Source organism: Scheffersomyces xylosifermentans (assembly GCF_036884685.1).
Source record: "Scheffersomyces xylosifermentans strain CBS 12540 chromosome Unknown RJT20scaffold_2, whole genome shotgun sequence".
NCBI classification, from domain to species: Eukaryota; Fungi; Ascomycota; class Pichiomycetes; order Serinales; family Debaryomycetaceae; genus Scheffersomyces; species Scheffersomyces xylosifermentans.
In genome coordinates, this window is record NW_027042940.1 from 2,038,380 (window position 1) to 2,055,181 (window position 16,802).

Below are 16,802 nucleotides of genomic sequence, written 5' to 3' on the forward strand. Positions count from 1 at the left end.
ACAATTCTCATTTTAGATTTTTGTACAGGATCCAGTTCCCCATCTGCACATTACCAAAGAACCAAAAAAACAACACCCAGGGCTGTGCCCTAGACCAACGCACGTGCTACAGAAAACAAAGAAAATTTCACACTCCTTCTCTCACATCCTTCCTCACCCTTATCCGATGTTTCCTTTTAGTTGCGTCTAAATCCCCAATTTACGAGCAACCTTTCCAGTCGCAACTTAGCCGCTTACGTCAATATCTCCGCACTGGGTCGTATGCAAAACCGCCATCTCTCTGTTTTGATAGAAGCCAAAACAGTCTACACTATGGGACCACTCCCATGGTGTACAATAGACAGATACCACATCTCGCAGAGAAGAAGCGCCATAGGTTATGAATATCGTCCATCAGAACGTCCATATTACACCTATATAGCAACTATTCAGCCTATTTTTTCATACCTATTCCAGCTACTGTCGCCAACATTACTGTGCTTTTCGTAGTATCCCCACAGTCTCACCATAGTTAACACTGAAAACTGAGCCCGAGTCTAACGACCCAACATGGTGCTAACATCAGATGCAGTGGTTTATTATGTTGTCTGCTTCTGTCTAGCATGGCTTGTGGGCTGGTACGTCGTATTCTTGGTCACAGGGTTCCATTTGACATCCATAACCGTAAACAACGGGTTTTCCTTCAATGGCATTACCTTCTCCACCAAGTCTGCGTTGGTCACAGTGCGCTCGCTAAGATTTCGGTTATGGGGCAACACAAGAATGCTAATAATCGATGGTTTGGAGGTGAAAAGTAAACCAAAGAAGACCAAATCAACCCGGAAGAGATCCAAACCTCATAAGAAACCTTCAAATGAAGCTATTCTCGACAAAGTTATCGTGTTCCCCTCCAACGCTGTGGGTCGTACTATCATTAAATTCCTAATCTGCCATATTCCACATCTTGACATTGAGTTGCGGCATCTTACCTTCCACACCGAAAATAACCATACGTCTTCATTAGACTACCTCAAGTTCACATTACCATCAAGATATAGTAAGCGATATGTGGAAAAAATCAAGTTCCAAGTCGATATTTTGGCCAACAGCTTTACACAGATTTTAGGCAATGCTTCGAAAAGTCATCACAACATCGATGATAAACCTACAACTACTTCTTCCAAGAAAGATCCTATCTCGCTAACAACATGTAGACTTAGCGTTAACTTTCTGATAAATTTACTTGATGGACAGTTGGACAACATCAAGGTCAAGATATTTGCAAATGATACCAGAGCCAGTATATTCAAGGCAGCACAGCTGTTTCTTTCGCATTATGGCACTCTAGATGAGTACCTAAAACGTGGCCAAGAAGATGAAAAGGAAGATGAATCCACAACCATTCATACAGAGGAACCAGAGAGGAAATTGGACAAACTATCCAAAATACACAATAGAATTCATTCGGCACTTTCTGAAGTCGCCATTCACATAGAAAACCTCCATATATTCGAAATACCGATAGCAACACTAGCAGATAACCAAAATTTTCGGGATTACTTCAAGGCTGAAATACCACATTCATCATTAGATTTGCAGATAAAATCACTTTCATTCAATTTCACCAAACTAGAGAAGGACGCAGCTGGCTTTGAAGTCCTATTCGATCCCAAGATTGACATTCCATTTCACTCAACTTGCTCGATACAGTTGTTAAAGCTTAATTTCACACGTTTGTCAGAGTTGAAGACGGGAAACATTGGGAAGACCTCCGATGAAATAGTAAACGTACCCAATTTTTCCTTCACGCACAAGAGTAATTTACTAGACCATCTTGCAAAAGGCAGAGGCTTTAAAGATTGTGTTCTTGAGTTTTATTCCTCGGCAAGTAGCCCTGTATTGGACTTATCAACACGCCAATTAAGTGAAATATTCTATAACCTAGTTCTTTTGAAGAAATATTTAAAGTTGACTCAATTGAAGAAAAGATTATTTCGCCATTCTATAGACACAGAAGATGAGGATGACACCAGAGTTGAAATAGAGTATAAGAATGACTATAAGAAGGAACCAATACGGTCACGTTCTTCATACTTTAGAGACAGACTATTTAAACTTCTAAACGATTATTACCCCCGGTTGGACTCCAATTTCGTTATAGAACAACCAAGATTTGTAATACGGCATCACGACAAAACCAAACACAGAATACAGCTTTTGATCTTTTCATACTCTTTGCTTGATTTCCGCCTTTCTACAACCACGGCCAGAAATTATGACGCAAAGTGCCATGTGTTGCATCCAAGGGTAACTTACCATGAGAAGTCAGATCTTGATTCCGAGAACTATAGCAATGAGTTGATAAAGAAGGAAATTGTGATGGTGCGATCATTAATGTTCCATGTAGAGATTCTCAAGAATTTGAAAGTTAAAGCGTACTTTGAGATTAATGAAATCTTGGTTGATATATCAAAACTAGACATTCTCACTGGAATCAATAGTTTATTAAAAGATGTCACTGGAATGATAGAGAAGGATTTAAGTATTGGAGTTGTGAATCTCTTCTTGAACTCAGAGATTATCAAAATCAGAGAGGGTCTCATTTCTCAACCAATTCAAGTTGACCTACAGCAACATACATTGGAAAATAAGTTATTCAGATACCTACCATCATGGTTTGTGGAAGCACAAATCCACTTGACATCAGTGAATATTCTTCTAGGCTCAAGATCAGTCCTCATACCGAAGGACTTATTAAGTAGCGTCACAGGGGAAGGTTTGGATTCTGACTTCACCGACGACAATCATAAACTTCGAACAGTAAGGATAAAATCAGATTTAATCTCGTTAAATGTTGGAAACAATACAAGTGTTCCCGATAACGCTGAGTTCCTAGGTGACACCATTACATCAGCATCTAGCTCAGCTTCTCTGGAAACATTGGCATCTTTCTCCGATAGGGCCACATATTGGTCCATTAACCTGAAAGTGACTAATTTCAATATAGCCACATTGACGGAAATTAACCTGAAGAGTCATAAATACAACACTTTACTACATTTACCTGCAACGAAGGGTAAGATAAGTGCAGTCAGAGATGAGAACGGTGTAAGCAATTTGAAATTCGATATAGAGATTCAGGACGTTAATGCTTACTATGACCGATATAAGCTTTCTGCAGTAGTGGGGTCTATTTATTTGTTGACTGAATTTGTTATCTCCCCTATTAAAGCCATCAATTCGAAGTTAAAGCGCGATTTGAAAAGGTTTTCAAGTCTGTTACAAGTTGAAAACTCGAAGCCACCAAAGCTGATGAAAGAATTGTTATTGTTCGAATTGCATTTGGTCCAATTCGATTGTACTTTACAGTTGAGCGATGAGTTTAATATGAGGCTTCAAACTGCAAAATCAAACCTCCTTATACAAAACGGAGTTATCACAATAACTAACTATTTTTTAAGAGGATTAGTGGACTCCCCCTTGACAAACGGTTATTGGTCTAGAATTGTCTGTGCAGACTCCCTCAAATTGGTTGTCGGAAATCCAAATACAGACTCCATGTTGGACATTTACACGGAGTCGATCAGGCTTGTGCAACCACACAGTTTTATCGTCCACAAGTTGTTTGACAATTTGTCAGTGACAATCAAAATAGCAAAGTACTTGCTCAAATGCCTTAAAGACGACAAGCAGAACCTGGACGTGGTAAGTCCTAAGGAATCAAAAGCAATTGCTTTACCAAAAATTATCTTGAACTCTAAAAAGGTATGTTTTGCGATGGACGATGATCCCTTTGAAAGTGAGTTGAACATGATATACCAATTGGGTATCGTGGAACAGAGAAAGAGACTTGAACAATATTCAATTTTTGCAACGAAAGTTGCAGCAAACCCTGATGAAAACTACTCGGAAAAATTGTACAACACAAGGAAAAATATGGCAACTTCTTGGATAAGAAAAGTTAGGGTATTCAAGAAAAAACTTGAGGAAGAGATAATCGCTAACAAGAAGTATTTGTTTGGAAATGAAGCTACTTTTAATTCAGACTACAATGAAAATGTTACGGCATATCCTCTTCAAGCCCCACTTCTACTGATTTACATGGATCAATTTAAGTTGAAGATTAGCGACTTTGATAAGAATATTCCACAGTTCCTCCACGATATTGGGCAAGGCGTTCCGCTAGATACCAAGTACACCCTATTAGTCCCCACCTATCTTGACTTGGAAGTAGGAGAGCTCCGTATGCATTTGAGAGATTATCCATTGCCTTTATTACATATTCCAAGAAATGCTGACAAATCCGTTCCAAGCTTGACAATGTCTGGACATTTAGTCATTGCGGAAGCCTTAGTGACTAATATTGAAAATATGAGAAGTATCATTATACCGTTGTCTCCAAGCTCCAAGGAGAACCGCCCAAAGTTCAACTCGCTTGAAATCAGGAAATCTCTATCATCTGTGAAAATGTATACAGATTTAGCGTGCAACTTTAACTCTCATTCTCCAAGCAGATTTATATGGGGTCAATCATATCAATTTGGTATCCAGCAAATAATGTTGAATTTTGACCAGTTTTCGAAACCTCCAGTAGATCCTTCCATGAAGCTCGGATTCTGGGACAAGTTGAGATTTGTTTTACATGGAAAATGCCAGATAAATACAAAGAAAAATTTAGAGATAGGGTTTAAAAGTGCTAAAGACCCATACGATCTATTTGATGCTGGAAATGGTTTTGTATTGTCATTCAGAAACAATATAGTGTGGAAAATTAACGAAGATAATGATTCAATTCGTTTCTTCGACATTACATCCGAAAAGGTATCGTGGTACATTCCGAATTACTTAGCAGCGCCATTAGTTTCTTGGACAAGGGATAGTTCCAGGGCAGTATATATGCCTGATTCCAGCAAGTTCGTCACATCTTGCTTTGGTTACTACCTTGATAGCGAGTCATCGAACGCAAAAGATGTCACGGAATCCTTTATAGTTGACAAAAATGTTGTTAATTTGAGGGGTGGAGTGAGATTTAGGGTCGGCTTCTTGTTAGAAAGAAAGAATGATTCAGGAGAGAGAACCCAGGAGCTGATACATCATTATGATATTAATTTGCGGAATCCAGATTATACTACAGAAGGGCATGACTCCTATAAGGGTTTTAGAAGTGAGTACATACATATGGCAATATCCCTTGAGGCAGATAAGGAGTCCAGTTACAACTCTATACATTTGAGTCCCGGTACATTTAAACAATTCTTTGACTGGTGGGGTCTCTTTGCTAGTAATATGATGTTACCAATTAGAAAAGGTTCCATGTTTGGAGAAACAAAGAAGTCCATGAAATTCTCAAGGCATCTTTTTACCAATAAGTTCTTGTTCAAGTTTAGGTCACTTTTCCTATCGCACATGTATCGTGACGAATCAATTAGTGAGGAAAGTGATATAGTCCAATGTGTTGGAATAAGAGGTAAAATGGATAGTTTCATTGTCGATCTACACCAGAGAAAGGAGCCTCGTATTTTGGTTCATGAGGGTTTGGATCTTAACAAGAAAATATTAAAGATGAACTTTAATGTGGGGGAACTTCATCTCACTGGAATCGATTTAAGGGTCATTAAGTGTGACTTCAAGCAGGAGTTGTATAAGGGAGATCTCAAATATGATGATGAAAAGTCGAAGTACTCCATTTTTGATGACGATAAGCGCTGGTTTGACATTCAAGATTTTGAAGAGGCGTATGTTCCCTCTTTGAATGCTCATTCCAGGACATTCAGCGTGTATCCCTTGCTCTTCTCGAAGCGTTTCTCGTATATTAGAGACACACTTTCGAAAATTAAAAGCGATGACTTTGAAGAAATCTTTGGAAATGAAGTAAACCATGACTGCTTTTTGAATTCTAAGAATATTTACCAACCACAAATAGAGGTGCACGAAGATAGGATAAAACAATTGCAGACACAAGTGAAACGTAACAGAGAGAAAAAGGTTTCCACAAAACAGTTGGAGAAGCGTATCGATTTCATGAAATCAGAAATTCGGCACATTGAACAGAGATGGCGAATTGAAACAAGGAAGGCATCTACCAGCTCTCAGGAAGTGGATCTGAAGGAAAACTTCCATAATAAATTCATTTTAATTTGCATGTATCTTAAATGGAATTTTAACAGCAGAAACAACTTCTTGAAATATATTCATTTTGTGCAGTTGAAGTCCAACCTTCGAAAGTTTTTATCATACGATGCTATTAGTACTTTAGAGGATTTGATATCCTCCAACTCACGACTTTCTTCTGATTCATTAGCGTCGGATATGCTCCTGCGAATTCGTCTGGGCACCAGCGAATTGATAAACCCTGGCGGTGGTGACAACTCTCAAGATAGATTGAGCAACTTTGAAGATTTTATCAGAAGACACTCAGCCAACGAAAGTATTACCGAGGATTACCTAATTGAAATAGTTTCTCCACAGATCCAGCTCCAAAGTGACGATTGCCCAGACTCTATTGTTCTCATAGCGGCGCCAAATATCGAGGCGAAGGTTGTCTCAGTCGTAGACAAGGCTAGTACCAGACTATTGGTCGAACATAAGGAGCTAGAGAATAGATTGGGTGTTGTATTAAACGATGCCAATGTTTTTGTTTTGGATAAAGACATTCTCGATTCCAACAATTTGATTTTGGATATGAATAGTTATGGATCAAAGTCTAATTGGCCACCTTGGCTAGGTATCGAAGTTTGCAAAAGTGGACTTTGGGCCGGGGAAGACATTCTTTTGGTCGAAAATTTGTCCATGATGGTAACCTATGAACAAACAAAACCTCTTGGAACATCTTTGGCTCGTATTAACGATATTGAGTCGATGTACAATGGCGAAGAGGACGATGATAAAACTAAGAATACTATGCAAACCACTGAAGGAAGTGCTGGAGCAGTAGACCGTTTCACTGTTGATATTCCTAAACTAGTGATATCGTCTACGTCAGAACAATACTTCACGTTGTATGTAATAATCTTAAGTTTATTATTTTACAGCGAACCTATGAGTAAGACAGTGAGCAAGAGACTAGAGGAATTAAAATTCTCTGTCGATTTCCAGGACTTGCACTTCTTGCACGACAGGCTACTTACACTTCATTCTTATTACCGTATGATGTCATTTTTGAACCGTAATTACAGCTTCAGACAACGAAATATGTCCAATGAAGACTTAAACAATAACCTTCTTCTTAATTTAGAAAGAGGAGAGGTGGTAACGGAAATTTACCTTATGTTGCAAACATTACTTACTGGGGATATTTCGCAAGATTCGTCACTGACGTCCAAAACGTTCTGGTTTATTAGAGCCGATGAAATCATCCTACACATGTTAGAACATGACAGAACGCCAATTGTTGACATAGCTATGTCGAATGGTAAGTTCAAGAGAACCGTAAATGAAAATGGATCTGACATCAATAGGATAGAAATTGGAATGATGCAAGGATTCAACCTTTTCCCCAATGCACGTTATCCGGAGTTTCTTGAGCCCTTCACAAAAGGAGAGAATTTTGACCCCGATGACAACTTGGTGACAGTTGACTGGACTATGAATAGGTCCGTGGGAGGAATTAAAATTATAGAAAACCTTGACATTTTTGCACAACCATTAAGCATCCGCTTAGACGAGTTAACTAGCGAGAGATTAATGAACTTTTTGTTTGGATCAGACACTCAAGACGTTAAAGAGAGTCCACTTCTCAATGTGACAGCCGGAAAGGACAGATTTGAGGAAAGTGAAGAAACTACAGGACTAGTGGAGCAATTGGAGGGTGTGAACAAGGCAGTAACGTTCAATGGTTTAGACAAAATGCTAGATGATAGCTCCGGTAGTGAAGGTAGCAGATCCCAACGTACGAAAGGTGCACTTCCTTCAAGACTCACAGAGTCCTTCAACTCTGATGCAGATCCTGATCATCAGGATCAGATAAATGAGATGATTAAGAGATCTAAAAAGTATATTTCTATTGTGTCCCTCAAGGTAAACGCACTATCGCTTATGATCTCGATCAAACTTACTAAGGGATTCAAGAAACTATTGAACGTACAAGATTTACTTATAAACTTGCCTGAGTTCGTTATAGAGCGAAGAGTCATCTCATTTTTGGAAGTGACCAAATTGCTAGAGAAGTTTGTTGTCAAGACACTCGTACATCATAGTGGACGTGTACTCGCCAACAAGTTAAGGGTACAGAAGAACCCAACGAAACATGCCGATAAGCCGCTCCGTCCTCTCAAGGCATATAATGGTTTCACAAATATTAGAGACTTGCGGCTGCTTAGCCCTAGTGTCGAAAGAGACACATTATGAATTCATGTACCATTATTATAGTTATACTATTGTATTATTATTAATATATTATTTACCAATAGCTAGTAATATTTTACAAGCAATCAAATGTTTTAGCTACTTGTTGGGTCCTATCTACTGAGTGACAGGTACCGCTATCGACACCGATTGACGACTTCATTCCATTTCCAGTATTTTACAGTGGTAGGATGGGGGGACCCTTAGGTGAGGAGGATGCCAATTACATAATTTCTAACTTAAAATTGGGGGTCCATCATTCCTCTACGGATATTACTCCGACCTATTGAACATCATGGGAGCTCTGAGCACTTCGTAGCTTCCTCAGCATTCTTATTCTTTTTTGAGCCTTCACAGTTAACCTATATATGTTGTCTCTTGATGTCAGTGCCATTAGCCTGTGTTTTCTTTTTTCTCTTGCTTCTTCTGGATCCATATTCGTCATTTTCACTCATATCATCCCCTCTCATGAGCGTGTGTTGATCATTGATTGCCAAGTCTGCGGTGTTGAAACCAGGGATACCATTTATCGGCGTCTTCTCAAACTTTAAGGCTCTTCCCAATAGTTCTGGATCCAATTCCTTGATAATATCCGGAGCTTGTGCAACAGTTGGGTCTAAGAGTCCCTGTGGAAATGGATTCAGAGACGCTATCTGGTGCTTTCCCGGCAAGTCCTGAATGTGATTTTTATAGGACTTTCTGAGCTTGACACCCTTCGAGCCATCTGCATTGGTTCTGGCCAACGATTTAGCGATTGGCTCGAGTCCGTAGAGAACAAGTAAGTTGTCCAACGGCGAGGGTTGCGTGGTGGAGTACTTATCTAGAGAGGGGGTTAGTAATATGTCCAACATTGTTAACTGGAGAGCTGGGATGTCAAGCAAAAGTATCAATTTCAGGCAATACGAAGAAGTAATTCACTTTCCCTGTATCAATTTAATATATCTCGTAGTGAAATAAACATCTTGTAATAACGATTATATCCATATTCATGTCTGTCACTTCAATTAATATATCATCCGATATGTAAAGACAAAACTCCGAAGACATACTACCTCATAATGTCTATTTCCATCTACTTCTTGAGTCTCCATCAGTAGATACCAGCTCCACCATTCTATCCTTCTTTCCGATCAAACTTACGCTTGGAATCAATCAAGTAGTAGCTATCTATGCCCTCACTGATATTATAGCTTTCTTCCGTCATATTGTACTCTGGTTGACCGTTTAGTTCGATAAAGAAACAATTCTACCTCCTGGTAACAATTTGAATGTCTGATTGAATTTGAATAAGGGTAATCCGCGCTACCAATCTATGTAGAAGTGAGAACTGAAGGGTGCTACCATGTAATAGAAGAATGCGAAATTCCGAATGGCTGAGAAACTTTATGACCAGAATAAGTAAGTATTCCTTGTTGCTTATGGGTGTTATTGAGATAAGGATAAGGATGATAGTAGCTAGTATTTTTGTATCTATGTGTGGGATACCACTGATACAAAAGATGAAAAGTTTGGGAGTAGAATTTTTAAGAGCAAGACTTTCAGTCGCTGAAGATACCCCATTCGTAAATATATATGTATATATGTATATATGTATAGATGTATAGATGTATAGATGTGTTACTTGATCAACTTTGGATGATGGATCGGCTAGTTTAAAAGTCTTCACAAGGTTACTTTGAATAAAAAATTGTAAATTGGGAAACACACGGAGAATTAATTAAAATTAGGCCATCGAGGCAAAGCAACATCTAAAAGATAGGCTCCTTAAAGACAATAGATAAAAAGCTCATGGATTCTCTCGGAAGAATTACTTGAGCAAGTTGTACTCAGCAGAGAAGTCCAAAATAGCTTGGGCAATTACTGGAGCATGAGAGTTCGAAGAGAAATGGCCCGCATCAAGCTCAATGACCTTGACATTCTTCGAGTCCTTTTTGTAAGCATGGGCACCAGAAGGAATAAAGATCTTATCATTCTTTCCCCAAACAGCAAGGATTGGAACATTGGTCTCTCTAAAGTATTGTTGAAAATCTGGGTAAAGATCAACGTTGGTTCTGTAGTTAACTAAGATATCAAGTTGCTCCTGAAGATAGTTTGGTCTTGAAGTAAGAAAATGGTAGTCTGATAAGGCTGCTTCTGGGTCAACCAATGTGGCATCACCTTCACCATCATCATACTGGAACGAGTAGGATGCAACATCAGTCACAAGCTTACTGTTGATCTTATTAAGTCTTTCGCTCTCCAATTTCTGTTCATCAGTTAAATGGTCAAGGTCTGCAAGAGCCCATGCCTTCTTGATGTTGTCCCAGAAGGCACCATCTAAACCTTCAACATAAGCATTTCCATTTTGAGCAAAGAATGCAGTAATCTTCTTCGTTCTCTTTATGGCAAGTCTAAAACCTGTTGGGGCACCGTAGTCAAAGACATAGACTGCAAAATTGTCGAATTTAATAGCATCTAACAATAATTCAACATAATCAGCAAAGGCTGCAAAAGAAAAAACAAAATCTTCTGGAACCTTGGTTTGCCCATAACCTGGAAGGTCAGGAGCAACAATATGGAAGTGAGGAGCCAAGAGACTAATGAGGTTCTTATATTGTCTCGAAGAGGTTGGTAAGCCGTGTAAAAGCAACAAGTTTGGCGTGCTTTCTTCACCTGCTTCACGGTAGAACATGGTGACACCGTTTTCAAGTGCGACGAATCTGTTCTTTGGGATAATAGAAAAGTTAACTTGAGGGGCTGACATTTTTGGATTTGCTTGTTTGATTAGAGGGTAGGATTTTAATCTCGCTGGTAGGAACTGTTTGTTTCTGTAGAAGACTGTAGAGATTTAGAAAACATATTTGAAATTAAACAAGATACTGACTTCTATTTATCCTCCATTCCCATCCTCACTTACAGTTATCGCTTACAATACATTTCCAATGGTCGTACACATTACTACAAGACTACAAGAGAGACTTACCAAAGACTACACATCAAAATGTAACTGCAAAATCATATTCAATACGTTTCATTACTAAGACGGCTTTTGTTTTTCGTTACCACAATTATAAGGCCAGTGTATAAACTTCATTTGAAGGTTCATGATCTTTTTGGGTTCCGGATTTTGGTTCCGATTACAAATTGGGAAAATTCATACCCCGAGGATTGCGAGCCCCCGATAAGGGAAATTTTGCAGCTATTCATTTGCTACATGATGATAAATATCATTTTGAACTCAGGAGGGAAGTGTTGAAGTGAGGAGGTGAGTGATAGATGGTCTCCACAGCTTTGATGTTGATTACTATTCCAATTTTTTGCAATTTGGACAAGAGTGTAGAGTGTAGAATGTAGGCATACACTATTGAGAGAGATAATCGGCGTTTGATCTGGGACGGCCATTGGGGCGACTAATTAGAGTTGGTGCCAAGTATTAACGAGTAGCCCGTAACCGTGGCACACAGGAAGCTGTCTTTGTCAGGATCATATGAAGTAATCAATGTGACCTTTTTTGCCTCTAATGGTGACCAGGCTAAAAATAATTTGACAATAAGCCAATTTCGATACAATATCTTCCTTCGATTTTATACAAATAAGGTTATTAAACTCACTATAGGTATGAAATAAATTCACTCTACGACGTTTACGCATATTTATGTTTACACCAAGAACAGAAAGCAATATCCTCTCTCTACACTTTGCGTTCGTAAAATAACATATAATTAAACACATAACCGAAGGAAAGATGAGTATCTATACAGAATACAGGATCCTAAACAAAAGCCTAGGGATGGTAAAAGAGAGAACAGACCCCAGAGAATTCTAGCAATTAGTAGATACATCTCTAAGATAAATTAGTCTCTCTTGTTTTAAAAGGAGTATCTAATGATAAAATAAATGCTAATAAGAAAATCGATGGTCGTCTTCTCTATTTGGTGACAACTTCCCAACCGTCGTTATCCTTGTTGTCCTCCACAGATAAATCAGCAGTAGCAGATTCCAAACCGGACTCTTCATTTTGAGCTGGTTGTTGTTCCTGTTCTGGTTTTTCTTCCTTTTCTTCCTCACCCTCACCCTCTTCCTCATCTGAGTCACCTTCTAATGCTAAGACACTGAAAGAAGACTTTTGGGGCTTTGGTTGTTCTTCCTTCTTGGCCTCCACCTTCTTGGAGTTGGTTCTTGGAGCCTTGGGCGGCAAAGGTTGACCTCTTCTCCAATCCATCTCTGGCTCTTGCTTCTTTGGAGCTCTGTCACCTCTCTCGCCTCTTTCACCTCTCTCAGATCTAAAACTCTTCTCTCTTGGTGGTAAAGTGCTCTTGGTGGTTCTGGCTGCACCCCAGTCCAATTCTGGTTCTTCTTTTCTTGGTCTCTCGGTTCTTTCTGGTCTATCGCCTCTATCAGATCTGAAGGATCTTTCTCTTGGTGGTAAAGTGGCCTTCTCAGTTCTAGCGCTACCCCAATCCAAGTCAGGTTCTTCCTTTCTTGGGGGTCTTTCGGATCTCTCCGGTCTTTCACCTTCTGGTCTGTCTCCTCTGTCTCTGAAACTTCTTTCTCTTGGAGGTAAGGTGGCCTTCTCGTGTCTGGCACTACCCCAATCTAAGTTTACTTCTTCTCTTGGCGGTCTGTCAGCTCTTTCGGGTCTTTCACCGCCTTCTCTGTCTCTGTATGATCTTTCTCTTGGAGGCAAGGTAGCCTTGCTGTTTCTGGCCGAGCCCCAGTCTAAATCAACTTCTTCTCTTGGTTCTCTTCCACCGGTCATTGGGCCACTTCTTCCGGATCTCCAGTCATTGTCAAACTCGGCTCTTTGTGGGGCAGCAACGTTAACGAAAATCTTTCTTCCTTCGAAGTCACTCAAGTTCAAGTTCAAGGCTTCTTCCAATAATGCTCTCTCAGAGAATGTGACGAAAGCAAATCCCTTCAATCTTCCGTTTTCTCTGTCTACAGGCAACTTGATGTCAGTAATGATATTTTGTGCTTGCATTCTGTCTTCAAAATGTCTGATGACAGCATCTTCGGTAATCTCCCATGGCAAATTGGCCACTCTGGCACGGTATGGAGGTTGGTCTGGAATTGGGAATTCCTTTCTTTCACGTCTTTCTTCGAAACCACCTCTCTCACCGCCGAAACGGTCTCCACCGAAACGGTCTCCGCCAAAACGGTCACCGCCGAAACGGTCAGAGGAGCCAAATCCGGATCCACGCTCGATAGGAGCGGCAGTAGAGACACCTATAGAGTTCAAATCGACCTCTTCGTCGGCCCACGAGCCACCACCGAGGGATTCGTCCGCAAGGAACGAACCCAAGTCCATTTTAATGTTCTTCTTAGGAGGAGCCATGATGAGTAGTGATTACAGGGGTAATTAGCAGTACTGAATGGGGAATTTCCGGCAGTTTTTGGTATACTTGTCTTTGACACAAAGACAATGACTTTCCGGACGATTTGCTCTGACTTCAGCTGTAGAATGGTACGACTGAGTCCTATATCTACAGACGATCTATGGTTGTAAAACCGATTTAAAGTGTGTTGTAAAATGAAGAAATTGAAAATTTTTTTTGGAGCTCCGTGGAGGCTGGATGCAGGATATATGGATCACAGTGCGATTCGCAGTTAACGGTGGTTATAGTGAAGGAGGTAAGTATGGTGAGTATTGGGGTATAGGTATTTTATAGTTGGGGTTGGGAAAGGTGGAAAATTTGGTGATTTGAGGTTTTGGGGTGGATGTGGAATGAGTTTGGAGAAATATTGGATAAAACGAATAAAAAATGGTAGAGATGTATTGGGGTATATGATTGTATATTCTATCTTATGCAAATATGGTAGAGAGTGTTCCAGAGAACTGCAAAATGCAAAATGCAAAATGACAGTCGAAAAATGCAAAAAAGTTTCACTGGGTGAGAAATGTATGGCTGTAAAAGATTTAAGCGCGAAACGAAGGTCGTGGATGGGAGAGAGGGAATGAATGGTGAATAAATGGGTGCAAATTGGAGTTGTTCTTAAGTGGGATGAGATGGGGCGAGAATTGGCGGTTTTGCATGGAGTTGACGGTGATGGTGATGTTGAATTTTATGGTTATATTATTATTGGGTTTTGAGATACTTTCCAGCCCTTTGAGAGTGCCCTCCAGAGGGAGGTCCTGAGAAGCGGTATGAGTGGGTAGGTAGCCGGAAATATGGGCAATTTTTGTAACTTCTATATGATGAAAAATTGTCTTCTTGAAGAAATTCTGATATCCATGAAAAGAGCAAAGATGTTTTGAGTGTTCTGTACTCCAATTCAAATGATCATTTCAGTGCGGAAACAATCTATTATCATATCCTATGTACTCACGTGAAAACCCATTAATTAAAGCAATTTTCTACATTGGCTGCAAATCCCTTGCAAAATAAAAAAAGTCGAACTGTTGGCATTAATAAATAATTAACAATTAAGCTAAGAGTACAAATAAATCAATGAATAAGAATTAAACTGGGTGGGAGAAGTAGAATAAGTATTAGTCCGTTGAATAAAATACCGGAAACAACGAATTTAACAATATAAAAATGAAGGTTAATTGAAAAGCTCCCTTTTCTTTTTTGAGAAGTAACACACAAACGTACATTATACTAAACTCTCTGTTCAACAATCTCTCTTCTCGTTTCTTCGGAAACTTCAATTTCAGCATCGGCAATATCAACTTCCTCCAACCTACGAGATGAGGTTCTATCATGCGAGTGGATTGATCCGTCGTCAACTCCTCTATCTGTAGCAGCCTCGCCGGAGTTTGAAGCATCATCATTTTCATGACCTTCTGTCGTAGGAACATTCGTGCCCGCATTTTCATTTGCAGCAGCAGCTGCAGCTGCTTGCTCACGACGGTATTGTGTATAGATGTTCAACACCGCCCAATTGAACAAGTCTTCCTTGCGGATGCCCATTAACTTCCACCAGATGACCTTGAGGAAGTAACCATACTGTTTCTTGGCGGCCTCACGTCCTCTTTCTTCGAGATTCAAATGATTATTATGTTCATCGTTCAAGATCAATCTCACACGTTCTCCTATAGGAACTAATTCCAGGAGCAATGCACGCAAAGCTGGGTTATTTCTAAGGGCTTCAAAATCAATACTAATATCATCATCCTCATCGTCTTCTTCGTTGTTTGTTGTGTCGGCGTTGGTTTGATCGTTTTCATTACCTTCGGTGGTATCACCATTATTATTATTGTTATTATTATTAGAATTAGAATTAGAGTCGGACTGTTCGTTGGCGTTTTCAGGTGTAGACTCTGCGCCATCTTTCTTAAAGAAATAGTCACGTTTACACATAGGACAACATGCTCTTCTCTTGGTCAACCATGGATCCAAACATTCAGCGTGGAATACATGGCCACAAATCAAACCTCTAACAATGTCTTCGTCTCCTATCACCTCCAAGCAAATAGCACAAGATCCAGATGTGAAGTGCAATTCGTCTTCATCGAAAGTGTCTGTTGCAGCTGAGGATTTCATCTCCTGCATTTCTATGGAATCGTCATTGGTGTTTTCGTCATTCAGGCTGGCAATATTATGAAGCTCTGAAGTATGCAAATTGGAAGAACCTTCTTCTTTTACGACAGTCACTCCACCTTCATTTTCGAGGCCCTCTTCATGAAGAACACCGTCTCTATTTTCATGGTCACGTTCCTTACCACCATGAAGCCAATCGTAGTAAGACTTCTTCGGGAACAAGATCTCCACTTCTTCTTCAGATAACTTCTTCATTCTGGAATAGCGACCTCTTCTCCGTCTGCGTCTTCTGTGACGGCCGTTAATTCTGAGCTGCAAAAACTCGTTCTGGATAAAATGGTTATCCCGAATGTATTCTAGTTGTTCCTGTAGCTCCTCATTGGTTATGTTGTCGTTCATATGAGTTCTATCGCTAGATATAAGGCCAGAAGTCGCTATGAGGTTTCTGCGTGAGATGGGATAAACATGAAGCCCGTATTTAGACCGTACAAAGTATCTGACGGTGAAGAATACGAACAAGAGAGCGATAAACACACCCACTGCAAGAGCCAAGAAGAAAAGTACCGTCGATGGCGTATTGCCTACGAAAGAGGATCCTCCAAAGCCATTATTATTGTTATTATTGTTATTATTGTTATTGTTGTTACCATTACCAGTTGCTGTTGGCTGGATACTGGTATTGGAGATGGTAGCTGTTCTCGTTATGGATGGCGTTGAAGTGGTGCCACCAAGAGAAAGGATGGAGGTAGTGACAGTAGCCATGATGGGAGAGGGATGTCAAATATGTGAAAGGTATGAATATTGCAATAAGTTAATATGATGAAATATTAAGGTGTGGGATGGATTAGACTATCTCAATGAAGATACCAACAGATTTCTGAAATATGAGTTAGATTCTTGGTAGTGGTTAGCAAATAATCTAACAGACGATAATCGCTAGAAGATCAATGAATTAGTCTAGTATTAGTGAAACCAACTAAATGATGTTAATAAATGGAAAACCGTTCCTATATGATG

At 39.7% G+C, this 16,802-nt stretch overlaps 5 protein-coding genes across 5 annotated transcripts; 1 reads left to right on the forward strand and 4 right to left on the reverse strand. All coding sequences in view use genetic code 12, as the record gives it.

Annotated features, from left to right (window-relative positions):
• The first annotated feature begins 224 nt into the window (after positions 1 to 224).
• On the forward strand, positions 225 to 8,339 carry FMP27 (Fmp27p). The gene has a single exon (XM_064916693.1). The coding sequence runs from the start codon at positions 550 to 552 to the stop codon at positions 8,323 to 8,325; it is 7,776 nt and encodes a 2,591-aa protein (XP_064776294.1). The 5' UTR covers positions 225 to 549; the 3' UTR covers positions 8,326 to 8,339.
• On the reverse strand, positions 8,340 to 9,545 carry MED19 (Med19p). Its single transcript, XM_064916694.1, has 2 exons — positions 9,463 to 9,545; positions 8,340 to 9,142 (listed from the first exon to the last, which is right to left on the reverse strand). The coding sequence occupies exons 1-2, from the start codon at positions 9,524 to 9,526 to the stop codon at positions 8,685 to 8,687; spliced, it is 522 nt and encodes a 173-aa protein (XP_064776295.1). The 5' UTR covers positions 9,527 to 9,545; the 3' UTR covers positions 8,340 to 8,684.
• Positions 9,546 to 9,846: 301 nt separating this feature from the next.
• On the reverse strand, positions 9,847 to 11,138 carry RJT20DRAFT_126202 (alpha/beta fold hydrolase). The gene has a single exon (XM_064916695.1). It carries the CDS (start codon positions 11,063 to 11,065, stop codon positions 10,130 to 10,132), a length of 936 nt encoding a protein of 311 aa, XP_064776296.1. The 5' UTR covers positions 11,066 to 11,138; the 3' UTR covers positions 9,847 to 10,129.
• Positions 11,139 to 11,947: 809 nt separating this feature from the next.
• TIF3 (Tif3p) lies at positions 11,948 to 13,792 on the reverse strand. The gene has a single exon (XM_064916696.1). It carries the CDS (start codon positions 13,634 to 13,636, stop codon positions 12,230 to 12,232), a length of 1,407 nt encoding a protein of 468 aa, XP_064776297.1. The 5' UTR covers positions 13,637 to 13,792; the 3' UTR covers positions 11,948 to 12,229.
• Positions 13,793 to 14,903: 1,111 nt separating this feature from the next.
• Positions 14,904 to 16,547, reverse strand: RJT20DRAFT_133675 (uncharacterized protein; the record flags this gene model as incomplete). The annotated part of the gene is made up of 1 exon (XM_064918235.1): positions 14,904 to 16,547. The coding sequence occupies one exon, from the start codon at positions 16,545 to 16,547 to the stop codon at positions 14,904 to 14,906; it is 1,644 nt and encodes a 547-aa protein (XP_064776298.1).
• Between the last annotated feature and the right edge of the window lie 255 nt (positions 16,548 to 16,802).